The following is an 18614-nucleotide window of genomic DNA, read 5'->3' as shown; positions in this document are numbered from 1 at the left end:
CACCACCATCTCTGCTTATAACGTTTATGACTAAAGGCAATATCGAGGCAATCCGTACATAATGTACGTATGACAGTAAGAGACTGATTAATTGAAGTCCTAAACATCAAATGGAAGATTCAAACAACCAACACAAAAATCAATAAGTGTTCAAATGTGAACTTCTTTATCTCTTCTTGTTATGTGCTACTGCATTCAGTCAGTCATTCAACTACAACGTAGGACCAGGCACATATATGCATCGGTCCAAGTTGCCACACCTCATTAGCACAACAAGATGAACACCGAATTCATAGAAGTAGTTAATTCAATGGTTGTAATACATAAAAGAAAGATTGTATATAAGGATATAGCACAGGAAAAAAGAATTGGTTGATAGAAAGATATAAAGTAATTTTAATCTCATAGTTTAGAGGAAGACAGAAAGTGTACACAGCTACGCCATTTTGATCGATTCTGAGCCAAAGAACACATTACGCCGGGAAATGGAGACAGACATGAGAAAAATGAACAAGAATTGGATGGGACTAGAAGAGAAGGCCCAGGACAGAGTGGGTTGGAGAATGCTGGTCGGCGGCCTATGCTCCATTGGGAGTAACAGGCGCAAGTAAGTAAGTAAGTATTAGCTTTCTGATAACGACTCTGTTTTTAAAGCACTGTTTATATGCTTTAGCCTATTACATTATTTTATTTCTACATTGATTAAAAGAGTTTCGTATGCACAGAGTACTTATGAAACATGAATACTGAATAATAATAAGCAAGTTTCTTCACTTGATTATTTGCTGAACTAACATAGAAACTAAATAAACGATTTCCAAGTTAATATTTATATAGTAATGAAAATCGACTCATTTTAAATGATATTTTCATTAATTTACATAGATTAAAACTTAATACATTAGATATTCAAATCATTAATCAAATATTTTAGTGGTTTTATTATTTAACACTGACCTTGAGAATTCAAACCTGACCAGTTACTACTGATAGACTCTCCAGTTAAAGATGGATTCCTCAAATTTTGATTACTAAGACGATGCATTGTGCTCAAATAATTACCATTAATTGGACCATTACCAACACTACTTCCACTGCTACTAGTACTTGCATAACTCGCTAAACTTCCTGAACCGACATATCCATAACCATAACCGTAGCTAGTAGATGATGAAGAGGCAGATGAGGGAGTTGCAATTGTTCCAGGACCTGTAGCATAACCTAAACTGATTGATGATGTAGAAGATAGTTGACGACGATGTGTTTCAAATGCACCAGGATCTTTACTACCACTACTATTATTATTAGTCAGAGTAGTAGCAGTTATCAATTTATTTATTTGATTAGATTGATTAACATGATCTTGATATTCATAATTTGCCAATTCATTGGGTTCCGGTTGTTTTCTGAAATAAATCAGAAAAAAACTGTTTTAGCATATTCAAGGCTGCAAGGTAAAGAATTAAAAGTCAATACAGTAGAGAAAATAAAACTGCCTGTGGATTGTTATAACCAGAGGTGGATGGTGGCTAGCAATAAAATTCAAGACGCGAGTTTTGTCCTATTTGGGACTCGTCAGCTGGATATACCTGCAGTTCAGAGTTGATCTTCATTCTTTGACTATAGGTAAGATAAGGAAGCATTTTTCCAAAATAGAAGCGTCTCATACTAAGGTGAAATAGCTATTTACTGTTCACTAGTTCATCATAATACCATGAACGATATCAATCCATGGTGGTGGAGAGAAAATCATTTACACATAAAACTAGTAGTTAAAAATCCTACTATGCACACGATATCACGATAAAAAAAACAATTGGACTAAAACAAACGTATACACACATACTATGCATAAAGGGTTATAAAAAAAGCCATCAGATTAAAGTCTGAAAAACATGGAATCAGTTATAATTAACCTAGATCCTGAAATGAGCATTTCCTAGTTGAAGTTTTAGCATCAGATCAATACGAGATGAAATCAATAACATGTATCGAAAAGAAGTCTAAATAATAGTAGTACTAATAATAGTGAGAAAGATTAAACATTGAAGAATATAATTTGAAGTTAAGTTACAGATAACAGAATCCGAAGACATAGGGGGGGGGAGAGATAGGGTGAATGCAAATGATTTTAAGCCGTGTCCTTGGGGACTTCAGCCCACAAACCATACAAAACCAAACCACGTCCTCTGCAATTATCAATATAGCTCAGTCCAGTATTTAATGCTTTCATAAACTTATGTAGTGTTTTGTTTTAACCTCATTGGGTTTTCATCTAACCTCCTTCTACTAGTTTCTTATGAATTTAATTGATACAATTACCTTGAGGACCACACCAGAACTGAAGTGGCAAAAAAGGTGATAACAATCCCAATAGGAAAGGATTTTTATCGAATATTAAGATAAGAATAAGCTGATAATGTCTGTGATTATATGATAACAGTCTATGGAACAATAATCAAATGAAGTTCGAAACTGTGATTTTAACTTGACAATGTTAAACCATCTTTAAATGAACAAAGTTTTCACAAACTACAAGCCAATCATTATTAATGACCAACTTTGAGATGGATCTCCTAATAATTCATGAACTATGAAACTAACCAGGTTGATCGTGAGATACTTATCTAGACGATGAAATCAGATGACGATCACTTTACAGTACGAACTGAATAAAACTTATGGATGAAATCTTATTGGATTCCAGTTGTTTAAATATGTCTTTTTCACCACATGACCTGATGGTGGAACTTTGATCTCGTATATATATAGGGCGAGACTATAATTTATGGACGAACCAATCAAATTTAGAATAGCAGGTCTTGGATTTTGACACGAAATTCATTAACCCATTTGGCCGAATAGCGTCTTGAAATTTTAGCTGTTAGTTCGTTATGAAAAACCGTAAATCTAATTCCTAACCTTAAACATCAACTGTGAATCATAATCCTTATTCTTCAAACTACTTTATAACCCTCGTTTAACTCCAATAAGTAGGTAGACACTCTCAAGGTCACTTTGGTGTCTCTTGAAGGTCGTCCATAAATTATAGTCTCACCATATATAGTTTTAAACTGATGCAAATTGTTATCCAGTGCTCTTTAATTGATAATCTCTAACCTTCCAGCTAATTCCAGTTCGAGAAAAAAATACATATATGCAATGGATCTGTTTGTTATGTTTGTTGACTTTGCCATTTAGAAAGAAGCATACACATAAAACAGATAGTATATAAATGTATATTTTCTTTCAATCGAGTATGAACATGTATTATATCCAGTGAAGAAAAAAATTAGCTCACAGTTCTAATAGACAATTCGTTAGTAATCAATACAGAGTTGTTTACTCTTAATAATGTAATTAAGCTAGCATGTATAATATAACTCATACTAAATGAATTAAATAGGTGGAAGGACAGTGTAAACAGTGAACATATTAACAACATAAATCTCAATATATTAATCAAACCAATTCAGTAATCTATGTACAGATTTATAAACTATGAACATTCAGTTACATTTCGTCAACTGAGAGTTGCTACTGTACCAATCTAATTGTTCCTAATAACATACAGTATGAATATGTAACTCTAATGGAATAAAATTCTAAATGTTACAACTACTAGGCTATCGCTTTATATAAAATAATTAAGTTATGTGTTCAATAAATATGGAAAGGATTATCTTACAAAGTTTATGGTAAGAGGATTTTTTTATCTTTTTCATCTACAAAAAACTCTTAGCTTATAACATTACACTTACCCTGTTTCAGTTTACATTATGAAAAATAGAAACCCCCTACAAGTCAACGGAAGTTAGACTTTACCTAACAACACTAAATATTTCTCTAGAATTGTAAATACAGACGATTTTCTAGAATTTTTGTCATTACTAATCATTTAGATAGTGAATCCATGATCGGAAAATATATCGAACAGCACACATTCGATGTTTTTTATCAATATAGGATATCATACATTTTTCTAACCATAATTTAACTATGCAGTCTTAACCGCTCATACTGAAAATACTCGGTACAATTTCTTGTATTCTGTTACCTGCATAAACAGCCATTAACATTTCATGAATTTTCAGTCAATTTTTTTAACAAAAACTAATAAATTAGTTCATGTAATTATTAAACTACTTTTTACTTTACTTACTTACGCCTGTTACTCTTAATTGAGCATAGACCGCCGACTAGCATTCTCCAACCCACTCTGTCCTGGGAATTATTAAACTAACGATCTAAGATCTCATATAATTTTTTTGCTTTAAACAAACATAAAAAGTATAGGAGTTGACGAAGCTGAGAACTGCGAAGAAACGAATACACTTACACTGATGCAAACGATTACGCAACTTAAAGTATGTAACTATATGTTATAAATTTCTTATACACTAACTACAAGACTTACAATTTATCTTGTAATTAACACTAATAGTCAGGAATCTTATTATTAAATGCTGTGTAAAGATTTTATACGTATTAGATCTAAATTTCGCGTAATTTCGACACTTACAAATAAAAAAACTACCTATTATCATGACAGAACTAACGTTATCCAAGGTATCCAGACTTGCATCACCGGTAATACAGTCAAAGATGTTAAAAAGCAGGTTATTCAGATGCGACTACCCTCCAATAAAGATTGAGATATTTACATCAAGGATTAAAAACTGGTTATCATTAAGTTTATGCCACGACAAATGTGGACGGATGAAGAAAATTAAATCGTTGGTCAATTTTTACCTATTCCAGTGTTTGTTTTTTTTTTTCTTTTTAGAATAGTAAAATTATGCATAATTTATCTTTTGTATTAGAAGACTCATAAGAAGTTACCAGTTGATCTTATTTTCATTACAAACAATATATTAACTAGTTCGCTAAACAGTAGTCGATACTAGGTTATGATCGAAATCTGTTAATTATGTTCGCAACGTTAAGCTAAGTGTAATAACGTCCGTTTTAACATGGATTAAGTAAATAGAATAAAACTTTATCGTATAATAAAAGTAAAGGTATTAAATTTGGTTTCCTTTAGTTAATTATAATTATGTACAAATGCAATAGTAATAATCACGGATTAAAAAACAAACACGACTAAGTGATCAAGAAGATAATCATTTACTACGACAGTATACAATGTTCGTATATAAGAGTAAATGAAATAGGGGAGGGTTTCTAACGTACTACAACAGTAGTTTGTTTTCTGATGTGTGTGTGTGTGTGGAGGAGTTCTACTGAAACATTAATTGGATTATTAATCTTATACATTGGTGACAAACAAACTAATTAGGATTATAATTAATAGATTGTGTCAGTGATGAAATGTGACTCACTAAATCTAAACTTAAGAGGTGAACACAATCCTTAACATAAACGAATCTTGTTAGAACACCTATGATAATAGTAATAAGAATAATCCAGTAATCACATAGTGGGCCAGCATCTAGATGAACTTCCTGAAGTTCTGAGAAGAATTTACAGACAATCAAAAATCAACTACATTGAAAAAAAGTAACTTGACTCTTAAACCACTCATCCAAAGGTTATGCATTATCTCTATGAGAACTGAAAGCTATCAGATTGATAATAAACTGAAAATGAAGAATCAATGTGAAATTTCAATATGATTCCTTACATGAAAGAATTAATAAGTATTGAATTTTCTCTCATCTGTCCGATTAGCAGTTATCTTCGTTCCTAAGATAACTAAATGTTACTAAGGAGTTATATTTTATCTTGTAGAGTTTACAAGTTAATTAATCAAAATTCATTCAACTGTCTAGTTCTCAAAAACGTCATAAAAACCGATGACTTAATTGGTTGAAATCCATTTACTTAGTACCATACAGTTATTAATCTTGTGTTTATATATCCAGCATCCAAACATTTCGTCAATTATGTAGGCTACAACATTGACTACCAAGAATCAAGAAAGTTGAGAGTGTTTGTGTGTGCAGTACTTTGAGATTTACATGTACTGTGTGTAACTAAATACGACAATGTAAGGCTCTATACAAAAGATATGACCTACAGCTTGATAATAGTTTATAATCATCTATGCGGTAAAGGAAAATTTGATCATTATTAGCTGTTACTTTTAAAATAACACCTTAGCAAAATACGCGTTTATGCACTCGAAGATTCGCTAGGTTTGAAGCTATCACGAGTTCACTTATTCGGCGAACGAGAACAAGACTCGGTGACCAAAGCTATTGATGAGTCCCAGCCCAGCTAACTAGAGGGAGAAGTTCAAGCTTGGAATGGGAAGTATATTCTGCGAAACAGCCAGAAATGAGCGATAACAACAAACAATTCAAAACGTATATATGCAGTACAAAACCGTCCTTGGGGAGAATTACCAGATAGCATACTAAAAGACGCAACGGACCAATAGCATTTAAGATATTTCCCAGTGGGAAACATGACATGAAGGTGACAAGAGCGCCTTTGGCGTGAAAACAAAGAAATTCAAATTTTCTAAATAAAATTGCAAAATTAGGTCCTTTCCCAAGTGAGTTCTGGGGATCTAACGTCCCCGACAAATTTGTGCCATACATTTCTTGAATGACAGCTAATGAAACTAGCGGGATCCCTAAAGTGAAGCTGTTAATGCTAAATTGGAACCTGAAACCCGATTATCAAAAAAGTCGAATACTTTTGTAGTGAACAAGAACACTAGTGGGGACAATCGAATGTATTTAACACAAAATTACAAGACTTGTTAAATAAATCTTACAATCATAAAGTAAATGCTTAATTAGCGAAATATCAACTAACTGTCTCAAAATGACTCAGACTTCATTGTTCTTGCATTTTCATACAAATTGCATTCTGTTTCTATTCTTTACTGTTAGATTCTCTTGTCTCTCTGCTTCAAGACCTTCTGTTTACGACTAACATCTACTACTTATGACAATATAAGTAGTACACACCACACTTTAACTACTAAATCACGGTTCGATTAGAAATAATTCTGACAGTTTTCTTTAGATCACTTATTTATTATCAACGAATTTTTGTTTCAACTACTATAGAACATTTTAATGCGCCATGGACTAACAGTAGTACCTGTCGGTCAAATTTCGATATATGTACATTACGACTTTCTTTTGTTTCCACGCTACAACTATTCCAATAGATAAATCTTGTAATGATGATTAATTTGGAAAAGACTAAAGAAAATTAATTTCAGCAAGTAACAGAGACGAATAAATATATGTACCATGAACTTGAAAATAGGGCTAGAAAGTTGATATACCAAAAGTCATAGACCAATAGGATAAAAAGGTGTTATGTCCGATGAGAATAATGAATGGTAACTGTTGGAATCTATTTCTGGACTAATACTATACGTATATTTTTATCGTATAATTGTTAGATAACTAAACTTCATATTCATGTCTCGCTTATTATGAACTTTATTTTGACGTATGAACTATTATTATACGATTTACCACTCTTGAATTATGCCCTGTCTATTAATTACTACCTCCCTCATTCACAGCCACGTTTGGCTCAATCTTGTACAAATGTTGTTTTCGATTTTATGGTACGATGTGGTCTGTCTGGTTGGCATATAAATCCAGTATGCCTGAAATAAACGATTCATATCGCAGAGGCTGAGATTGCTGTGTCTGAACCTAACTGGCTGGGCTAGACAGGAAGCAGGACCGATAGTTACTCTAGACTGCTCCCACGGGTTTTATGCGTCATTGATCCGGTCGATAAAACAATTTATTGTTCTCTAATTGACGGTATCATTACGTTGTGTACATGCATAGGGGTGCAAACCCACAAGTTATAACAAACGGAAAAAAACCAACTTTTGAGGGCAGATTTGACGCAAGAAAACAAACAAACGGAAAATCAAATTTTAAAGATAAATGTAACACAATAATCAGTAAATAGTTGGTTTTCTGAAGGATTCAGCACATTTATTCTAAATATGATAAATGGATTTTCAAATACTTTAATATCCCTCAATTTCAACATTTCTCTATCTAATCTTTTCTGTTCTAAACACGAATAGCTAATAAATAAATATTATATTTGTAATATCCCGATCTAAGTTTAAACTTGGATTAATTTTAATTTGGTTATTTATTCTCTGAAGAAGTGGCTTACAATAAGTCACGAAACGTCAGAAAGTCTAATTTTTCTACTCATTGGGATATTACAAATGTATTATTTATTTATAACAAACTACTCAATGCTCAATTTATTCGAAATTATCAAATCAAACCTTGGTAATGATACCTACAAACTCATGAATAGCTAGTCTTTATGATGAAATGAAACTCTTTATGATTGAATGACAAACTGAAAGAATATAGGAACAAAGTCAAAAAACAAATGTAAACTAACCCTACTAGAGGTTATTTTTTTTTCACCACATATATATACAGAGACTTGTATAATGTCATGCTCAATCATCAAAGGTATATGTGAAGAGAAAAAACGTACAAAATTATATTCTCTAATTTATACAGAATCAAAATACTTAAATAATTGGTAACACCTAAAAATAACAAGAGGAAAGAATAATGAAAATCATTGTTAACAATAACAATAAAAAAAGAAACCAAAGGGAATATAATAAAAATAAAAGAAGGGATTAAAACAGGTAAATGAATAAATAACTAAGTATCAGAAGGGGTTCTTGTAGATATTATAGTAATTTCAATAGTTGAGGTCATGAGTCAATTGAAGCTAGACCACCACGGAAAATCTAGCCGTCCAATACTTTCAGGTTTTTCATAGTGGTCTAGCTTCAATTGGCTCATAATTTCAACTATTGAAAATAAGTAATATATGATTTCCCGCATTTGCAATTTAATAAATACTGAAAGTATTTTAAAAAAAAGAATAGAAATAGAGAAGGTAAAGACTGATCAACTTCATTACATTTTATGCAAGTGATTTCCGGAAATAAATTAGCTGAATTGACAGAATTAATCTTTACAAATTATCATCACTGACTGAACAGATAGATTACTGAAGATAGTAATTAATTAATGAATAGTTGAATAAATGATTAAATAATTCATGATATTACTGATACACAAAATTTTTAATGACAACTGTCAGCCAACGTCAAAGTCAGAATGTTCAATACGAATGTCAAGATAGTTCTACTGTACGGAGCTGAAATGTGGAGAACTACTACAACTATTATCAATAAGGTACAAATATGTATAAACATTTGTCTATTTAGCATAGTGGATTCCATTGGTCAGATAACATCAGCAACAGCCTACTGTGGGAGAGAACAAACCAACTTTCAACTAAGGAGGAAATTATGCAAAGATGTTGGAAGTGGATAGGACATACATTCTGGAAATCATCAAACTGCATCATGAGGCAAGTTCTAACTTGAAATGCTGAAGGGAAACGAAAAAGCGGAAAACCGAAGAACAAACTGCGTCGGGAATTGGAAGTAGGCATGAAAAGGATGAATAGCAGCTGGAAATAACTGGGAAGGATTGCCCAGGACAGAGTTCGATGTAGAATGCTGGAGGGCAGCTTGTGCTCCTTCACGAGGAGTAACAGGCGAATTGGATTGGAATTAATTAAAAATAACAAGAAAAGTCACAAAATGTCTAATGATTCTTCACTTTTTTTCAGCATATCAATATGAATATTATCGAAGTCAACTTATAATATTTATGTTATTCAAATATAATCCTCTAGGTGATGATAGATCCACACATATATCATTTAACTTAAAGATAGAATAAAAGTGACATAATTTGAATAAATAAATAATCCAATTTATGTATGAGATTTATGTTAGCTCTGATTAGCGTATCAATACAACACATTTGCATACATTTCTCAATATACAACAACTAAAATAGTGGAAATTTCGAATGATTGTAAAAGTATGATTATAGTTTGTGATAAACTATTGTGTGGCCCAGCCGTAAAATATTGGTAAACATAAAAATATTGTAAGTAATAGATGTCTTGGAAGCATTATCTCTATATAAAGACAATCGAACAGGATGTGAATAAGCACTATGAGAAATAACTGGACTATTTCTCAGACGCCTACAGTTACTTATCTATCCGAAAAGGTGATGTTTGTTACAACAGATTTAGAAGAGGATAACATAGAAGTGGTATAACAATTGAAGAAGTCAACTTTAAACTATTAGATTACAGATTTAAACCTTGTTTCATTTACTTCAATTTTGACAACGGCGAAAAAAATACCATCAATTGGTGAGTTACAAGCATCAGGTCTAACAGGTTTACGAAAGTGAATATCTGATAAAGGTTTTTAAAAAGTTACAAAAAAGGGGTGAAAACTCCAGCTATTTGTCTACCGAATTTTACGTTTCAACCCATGAAGAAACGTAAGCGCAGACCAGATACAAGTAGATCCTTATAACCAATCCGAAGAATGACCTCAAAGTGGAGATATCAGTAAGATAGATCCCTGAAAATTACGGGCTTGTATCAGAAATAAATCAAAAGACAGTGAATAGTCTATCTTCAACAAAAGAGTGCGCTGATGAACAAATCAAAATCCTTGAAGATTTTTTGTGTAAATTCTACATAAACTCTGATGTACTCACAACTGTATCTTTGTTGTTCATGCTGATAAAAACACACACATACTCTCGACATTTGCTCTGATTGAGAATGAGTTATGTGAAGTATATTCTAACACAAAGAAAGACCACAGAGAACTCCATTATGTAACAAAAATATGACATTGAAGAGTGTTTATTATTATTATGATTGTTAGAACAAGAAAACACAACACGAAACGAATTACCAAAGTCACAAAAAATATGTATAAGAATAAAAACTAGAACCACTCGTGAAAGAGTATAGTATAGATAGGAGTCAATCGTAATCGAGAAAGCGACTTTTCAGATTTTGAATAAAATTCAAATAATACCCATAACAATAGGTAACAATATTTCTGTATACTACTAAAAACGTTCACAATTATAACGAAAAATTACCGAAACCGCCATAAAGTAAAAATCATTGTGTTAAACGTATCAAGTGTTTTATTCTATTTCTGTACATTTTATATAACATCTTATCCCTAAATGCTTAATTCTGATTCATAATAATAAGCTAGTGGCAATATAACTTACAATCAAGAAAGTTAGATAACACTTCTTGGATATTTGAAGTAAATACATTCATCTATTTGAATACAGAGAATTTCCGCATTATAGAAGATGATGTGTTAGCAGTTGTAGCTCTAAACTCTAATCCTTGCTCTGAATCTACAACCCTGACAATGCAGGTACCCATCCATCTCAGTCGATATAGATTCACAACCTCGTCAACTGATTTACCATCATTCCCTAATACCCTGCGTCTAATCTCACTATTACTTACGCGGTGATCCCAGCAGATGCCAGCAATATTTCTAAGGCATCTGTGGTCAAATACTAGTAGCTTACTAGTGTCTTCTACTCTTAATGGCTATGTTTCGCTGCCGTAAATTAAGACAGAACAGACTGCCGCGCAGTATACTCGTCCTTTTATTGATAGATGGATATCTCGCCTTCGCCATAGGTGACGCAAGTTGGCGAAAGGCAAACGAGCTTTTCGAATCCGTGCTGAGATTTCGTCAGACACCAACCCATTAGGGCTGATCAGAGTTCCAATATAAGAGAAGTTGTCAACGCGTTCGACTACTTCACTCCCTATCCTTAGTTCAGGTGTTGACGCAGACTGGTCCTGAAGCAACAACTTGCATTTAGAGGGAGAGATGCGCATTGCAAACATTCTGGCATTGTTGCTTAGTGCTACCAGAAGACTCTGCATATTATCAGTGTCTTCACCAAACAGGACGTTATTCCCATTAGTAGGTCCTATGATGAAGTTAAACAAAAATGGAGATAGTGGACAACCATGCCGGACACTACTTGAGGTTGAAAAGTTAGGTAATATTTCGCTGTAAGCTCTGACTCAACTAGTAGTGTTCGAGTAAAGAGCCTAAAAACTCAATGTAAACATTAACTAATGTTTAAAACTTACGGTAGAGTAGTTTTATTTTCTATCGCATCAATTCCATCGGTGCCAACATTTGCTGGATTAATAACTATGGTACAACCTTTTGGTGTGGTAGCATGATTATTCGATGAATCTAATGCATTTGAAATAAACGGTTGTGCATATTCACGTGACTGTGAATTGATATTTATGTTTTCACCATCAAATACATTTTTGCAATCCTAGACAAGTTATTTGTGGAAAAAATTCACGATTATAGGATTATCAAAATAAATCAGTTATGAATAGTTTAATCAAGATTAAAATTATTTCTAGAGGATTGGTTAAAATGAATGACTACGAATGATGCGGAGATGATATTTATCCGTTTCTCAATATTCGGGTAATCAAACATTTTCAAGAATGTATTCGTTCATTTTGTTGGTGAGTGCTGCATATGAGAGTATAATTTTCTCTAGGGATTTTAGTTTCTAATTTATTTGCCTTTTTCACCTAAGAGGTTGAGATGGGCTTTAGTTGCGTATTCATGGGGTATGTATGCGGACAGCTTCAAATGATGGAAATGCAATCTCTAGTGAAAATTGTGTTCATATACACAACGCTGATCCCCATAATGCTATATATTGCACTTTCACAGAACTTTGAAATGATGGTTATCGTTACACAAATGATACTGATAAGTAACAAAAGTATAGGCATGTCAACTGAGAGGGCTCAAATGTCAACTTAAGGTTAGACGGCAGGTAAGAAGTTAAAAACAAGGCAAGCTGTTGGAGGAGTTCAGTCAAACACCTAGTTAATGTCTCAGTCTACATATTTTATTCCGGTTCAAAAAAATAATGCCATATGAATACTAAAGATTTGTGTATGTTACAAATCGATTCGGTAATTAAACTTAACGATTTATTCCAGTCTTGTCACGTACATACTGGATGAGATATACCGTATGATTCGTATATCCTAATTAAATCAGACCTCAGAACAAAATAGATACGTTACGAACATCTGAGAAACTCAGAAATGACAATTTCAAAATACTTTGATATAATCAAGAATAACTTTCAGGTGAAGTCACGGGATTGTAAAACTTATATACAAACAAAATGAGATCGATTACACAAATGTCCAAAACAGAAGAGTGTAACAGAGATACGTAATAGATAATGTATTCAAGCACTTCGAAGTAGGTGACCATCCCAATTCATACCTATTTACATTCTTCATGAGTGGTGGCTAGGTGATTAACGCTTCCGACTTTCAAACCCTAAGTGACAAGTTCGAATTCTATCCCATCTACTTCAGTTGGGGTAACCAGGGTTAGTACCACTAGGCATTACAAGTAGAGTATGACTGAAAGGCAAGTACGCCAATATGTACGTAGTAACGAGTTTATAATAACAATAACAATGGTAATGATAATGATAAATAGCACATGTTTTTTTCCGGTGAAACGTATGTTAACATTGTACCTTTGGTCTGGAGGTTAAGGGTTTGCGCGAGACGAAAGGTCCTGAGATCGAGTCACAGGTGCGGGATCATGGGTGCAAATGCCTGACGGGCCCTATACTGGGACGAAACGACTGCCAAGTGCTTCCAGGGTTTTAATAGTGGTCTGACATTGATCGGTTCACGATCTCAATAAAAATCCAACAATCTCCACAACCCTATACCGGTGAGGAAATTTTTCTTTTCAATTAGTTCCTCATTAGAGCTTTACACTAACATAGATAGGTTTTACAATTCAGTAAATAAATGGTGATTCGTCGAATTAACAATGTCTTCTATAAAGCAGTAATCATTAAGATGTTCAATAAATGTAGAAGATATAACATATTTAAGGATAAGGTTACGTAATCAGTTAACCATAAAACTCGTTGCACAATAATTCATTTCAAAATCAAGCAATTGAATATGAATGTTTTCTGTTATTTGTAAAGTTAACAGTACATAATTAGTAAAACGAGTACAATAGAAATTAGGTAATCAGATTATTAAGAAAGATAGATAGATCATGTAAAATGAAATTATAAATCAAAATTGAGTAGAATTAAAAATTTTCTAAGAAATGTAGTAAGTGAGGTGAAAGTCATGGTTAATTAAGAGGCTGGACAAAATTCTACTGAACACAAAGATAAGGTTTGTTGATGTGTGTACCTATGACTTTCGACATATGTGAAAGACGAAGTCTGGAAACATAGTGCAAGTTCGATGTCATTCTATAAATAGATTTGGAAAAACATTTTGTATTGATTGATATCTACTAAATGCACTAAAACAGAGTGTTTTTTTTAGTGGGGCCCTTCATTTTGACGTCAATTAGATCGGTCGATGTTATCAACGATCTCACCGCTTTAATGGTCCGACATCTTACTCCAATTGGATCGTATGAATGTTATTGAAAGACATATGTCAGGTATCCTCGTATGTAATAATAGACTTAAACCACGTTAGTGAATAATGGAACTAAATAAGCAAAATACGAGAGTTGATTTTGAATATGTATATTTCATGCACTCATTGATTTGAACAGGCAATCAAGAAGACGAAACAAATAGGGAAGAGCGAAGGAGATTGGAGAAGTGAAGAGAGCGAAACAAAAAGACGCGCAGTTGAGGAGTATGAACCAACTCGATTTAACCAAACGTTAATCGATATTTATAGCCGAACAAAAATAAGTTACAGACATGTGATAGTAAGATAGGAAATGAACACACAAACGCTTACATAAAAACAGTCAAGGTTGATAAGTAAATAATTAACAAGGTCAAAACGTGACTCAAGAAGAATGAATAAATTGGCCTGTCCAGAAGGTAGAATAAGTGATATGCATTTAACATAGTAACCGACACTACAGTTTCACTGTTCTCTTTTCGAATCAAACAAAAGGTGATATTCAAAAATACAGTGATATAATTGCGTGGTTCTATGGTGCTATTTATAGATCACATCGCTAGCTCGCAGGTTACATCACATTTAACTGCAATTTTAGGACTAAAGTGTTCTTCGATGATGCAGGTGATTTTACTTTAGGTTCTATTGTGGACGTATATTTTGTTTGGAATTTTATTGAGTATCCGTTTTTACTTAATGGGTTCCATAGAGAGCATGGTTCTATTAGACCACAAAAAAAGACGGAAATAAACAAAGCACATTTCTTGACTTTGATATAGTGCGGAATTGTACGTACACACTGTTGAGAAATGTCAAAGTATGCTGACGTAACTGTCAAGAGTATATTTTGAGTTCCCAGTAATGTTTTAAATATCAGTTTGTGATAGAACAATAGAAAACAACACCTATTATTGATTTATCGCTAAGTAGTCTATTATGTCTGTGTTTACTCCTTTAATGCTGATCGAATTCTATCAGTCAAATTATAATATGGTCATCAGTCTAAGTGAATCGACATTGTGTGAAGTATGTTGAGAAAGCACGTTAACTACCTAGTATTTTAAAAACAAAATCAATTTAAATTACGTTCACACAAACTGTTTATCTTTTGGCCGTCAGTATATGCAAATTTTATAACCATTAATCTATAGTATGAAATATGAATAAAATCGCCCACAAAAAGGAGGGAGAAACAGAGAAACCAGCCAAAAAGACAACAATTTCAACTCCTTATTCACTATTTTGTATTCTATCTTGATTGTTATTGTTAATAAAACCATGATAAATTAGAACGAACAATAAAAACTTTTTATTATTTTAAAGAGTTATCGAAGTAAGATCACAATAGTAAAATTAGTAGTTATTTTTGATGTTGAATTCTTTAAGTTAGATAATTTGATGATAGAGCTTTCGTTGTCGTTCAGAACAACATTGCCAGGGCCTACTTTATGAAGTAATTAAATTAAACCAGATAAGTTAACAACATTAAAAATATTCGCCTGAACTGTAAATCTTCTCTACCATTGATAATATTCAATGACAATTTCAAGGAGTGAACTTCACCAGCAATTTATTATACATATATAAGGATGGCTACGACGGTGATAAGGATAAGATATAAAGTTGAGAAAAGTGACTAGGATAATGAGTGTTGATAAGAAGAACGAAAAGAATAACAGTGATTAATTTCTATGACGAAACAGACAAGCGTGAACCTACACTGTCGATTACCGTTTTATTACTGAAATTACTTATACGGATAACAATAGTGGAGTCCCATAGGTTTTGAGTTCAAGAAACTTCTTTGTACGTTTTACTTCCCGACCTCAGTCATTCTTTTTAAATTATCTTCTTCCTTAGCTAGTTCACCACTATTCCTAATACCATTATTTCTTGTTTTTCAGATAGATGCCAGGTATGACAACTTGGATCGATACAGATTATTGCCAGATTGTAGATTAATTATGAAGGATCAGGGCTAATAATAATTATAGCTGAGATCAAACACATTTTCCATCATGAAGGGGTGGTCACGCTTACATACCGTAAAGACCCGACTGAGCTATATTGATTGCAACACTTGTTTCTTCAGGAGAGCGATAAAACTAAGAGTATATGCTTGATATCAGTTGATCGACGCGTACTGCTAATTGTACAGAAATGTCACTGGGTTACAAAATGTTGTCCCTAAAAATAATACACTTTACCTTGGGCCCACGGAGTTCCGCTCGTAGTGAGCTCTGAAAAGTATGGAGCTAATGCATCTAAAACTACTCACAAAAACTCATGTATGACTGGTTTCAAATATTTATCTCTTGGGCTCTTAACTCAAACCCAAGTTTGAAAGACCCCTACCATTAATCCGATTTCGTTCCCAGATACCCGTAGAAAAGTATCGTTAAGCAGTACAGGCAGCCGGTCTGAGGGCGAAGTCGTACTGCTGACTGTAGAGGAGTGTGAAAGAAGTAAGGTGTTTCCCTCGTGCAACTAGTATCTGCAGCGATGCTGCCTTCCCACAAGGAAGGAAGGGGTTAGAAAAGGTCGACCCTAAAAATGTCACACCTTACCTTGCTTCACGGGTTTTCATTTCCGACGGTAAGGCCCTTTGAAGAACGGAGCTAACACCTAAAAAACTTCCCACAAAAAGGCTGAGCGTGGCCGGCCAAAAGCAGTTGTCCCTTGGGCTCTGCGGTCACGCTCCTAGATTAAGACCAACAATAATCCAACTTCCTACTCAAGTTCCTCAAGAAATACCCTTCCAAGGTGTGGGCAGCCGGGAAGTGACACCAGCCCTCATATCCATAACAACACACGAGACCAAGTTGGTTACAGTCGAATCCTTCCTACACCTAATAACTGGCTGACCGATAGGTAACCAGGGAGAGATAACCATCTTCTTACCATTAACACTATTTGAGATCACCCTGTTAACAATCAGTTTCCTTCTATTTCCAGTATAAATCCTCATATTTTGTGAGAGGAGAAAAAGTGAATTTTACAAATAAAGCTATCAATATTATTCAGTACAAGGTAAGAAATAAAGAGATTTATTAATCAACCTCACAATAATTTAAGAAACATATAATTGAATCATGCATTTTGTTGTAAACAAGAATACGTAAATCAGACAAATTTGTGATCAATTTAAAAGCAGCAATTAACAAACAATGCAAAACTACCCGCAGGTTGTTTAAAACTACTATTTCATCCTTAAAAATGAATTACAATGAATTAATCAAATAAATATTAAGATAGTTCACTTAACTAAAGTAATATATAACATAGCATATTTTCAATTGCTAAGTGAATGGTAAACCGATAACATATATCATATCTAATAATAATTAGCGAAACAGTGGCTCAATAGTTAAAGCATTCAACTTTAAGCTACTAAGTTGCAGTTTCAAATTCTGCTACAGCTATTCTGAGTTGGGGAAACGAAGCAAAGTGAAAAAGAAGAAGATTGTTGAATATGTAGATAACTAGTCAATTCAGAAGACGAAAAAATTCATTGACAAACTTGGATGAAGAGTATACACATATTTTGTAAAAACGTCATCGTCAAGAGGCATTGTACAGTTATTGAGAATGGTCTGGATAATAAATTTGCAAAATATGAACAATATTTTTGTTTACTGAGATTTTGAGAAGGGTGGATAAACAATCAACAGTAATGAATATTTTCAGACAATACCTTGTACAGTAAACAGAATAATTACCTTGATACATACATCACAAAAAACGTAGGAGATGGAGCTGAAAGAATTTTTTCACATATAAATAACAGCCTAATTTATCGACATATGATGTGACTAGTTGTAATCAACCAGAGATTATGTAGTCCCTGATTATCAGCTTTCATGATCTTCCTTTTATCTATCTAGTATTGACGTCTGCTAGTAGACTGAATATATCACAAAATATTTATTGTTATTGAATAATCTGACTACCAAATCTCTAAAAACTGTATGATTTTCTTTATGTTGCTTCTGTTCAGAATTTCAATATGTGTCCAGTCGAATTCATCTCTACAGTTGTTTATGTCTTTTGATATGAAAGAAGATACATCGTGCTGTTCGATAGTTAAATAATATTCCAATAGGCACAAACGAAGAGGAAGCTCACTTTTTTCGATTTAATATGTCGTATACTTAAAATTGCCTACTCTCCAGCTGATATTTGGCTTGGCTTTACTTGTGGTGCAGTTGTGGTTGTAGTGAACAGAACAC

The 18614-nt window shown here is 33.2% G+C and overlaps 1 protein-coding gene across 1 annotated transcript in view; it reads right to left on the bottom strand.

Moving 5' to 3' along the window:
* MS3_00009738 (uncharacterized protein) overlaps positions 1-18614 on the bottom strand; it is a 52142-nt gene that overhangs the window by 13878 nt on the left and 19650 nt on the right. The window contains exons 4-5 of the mRNA XM_051218140.1: positions 12019-12215; positions 958-1406 (exon numbers count right to left, since the gene is read on the bottom strand). Of these exons, the coding sequence (XP_051073002.1) occupies positions 958-1406; positions 12019-12215 (646 nt within the window). The remainder of the gene's footprint in view (positions 1-957; positions 1407-12018; positions 12216-18614) is intronic.

Source organism: Schistosoma haematobium, chromosome 1 (genome assembly GCF_000699445.3).
Source record: "Schistosoma haematobium chromosome 1, whole genome shotgun sequence".
Classification (NCBI taxonomy): Eukaryota; Metazoa; Platyhelminthes; class Trematoda; order Strigeidida; family Schistosomatidae; genus Schistosoma; species Schistosoma haematobium.
This window is presented reverse-complemented; position numbering and strand designations above follow the sequence as displayed.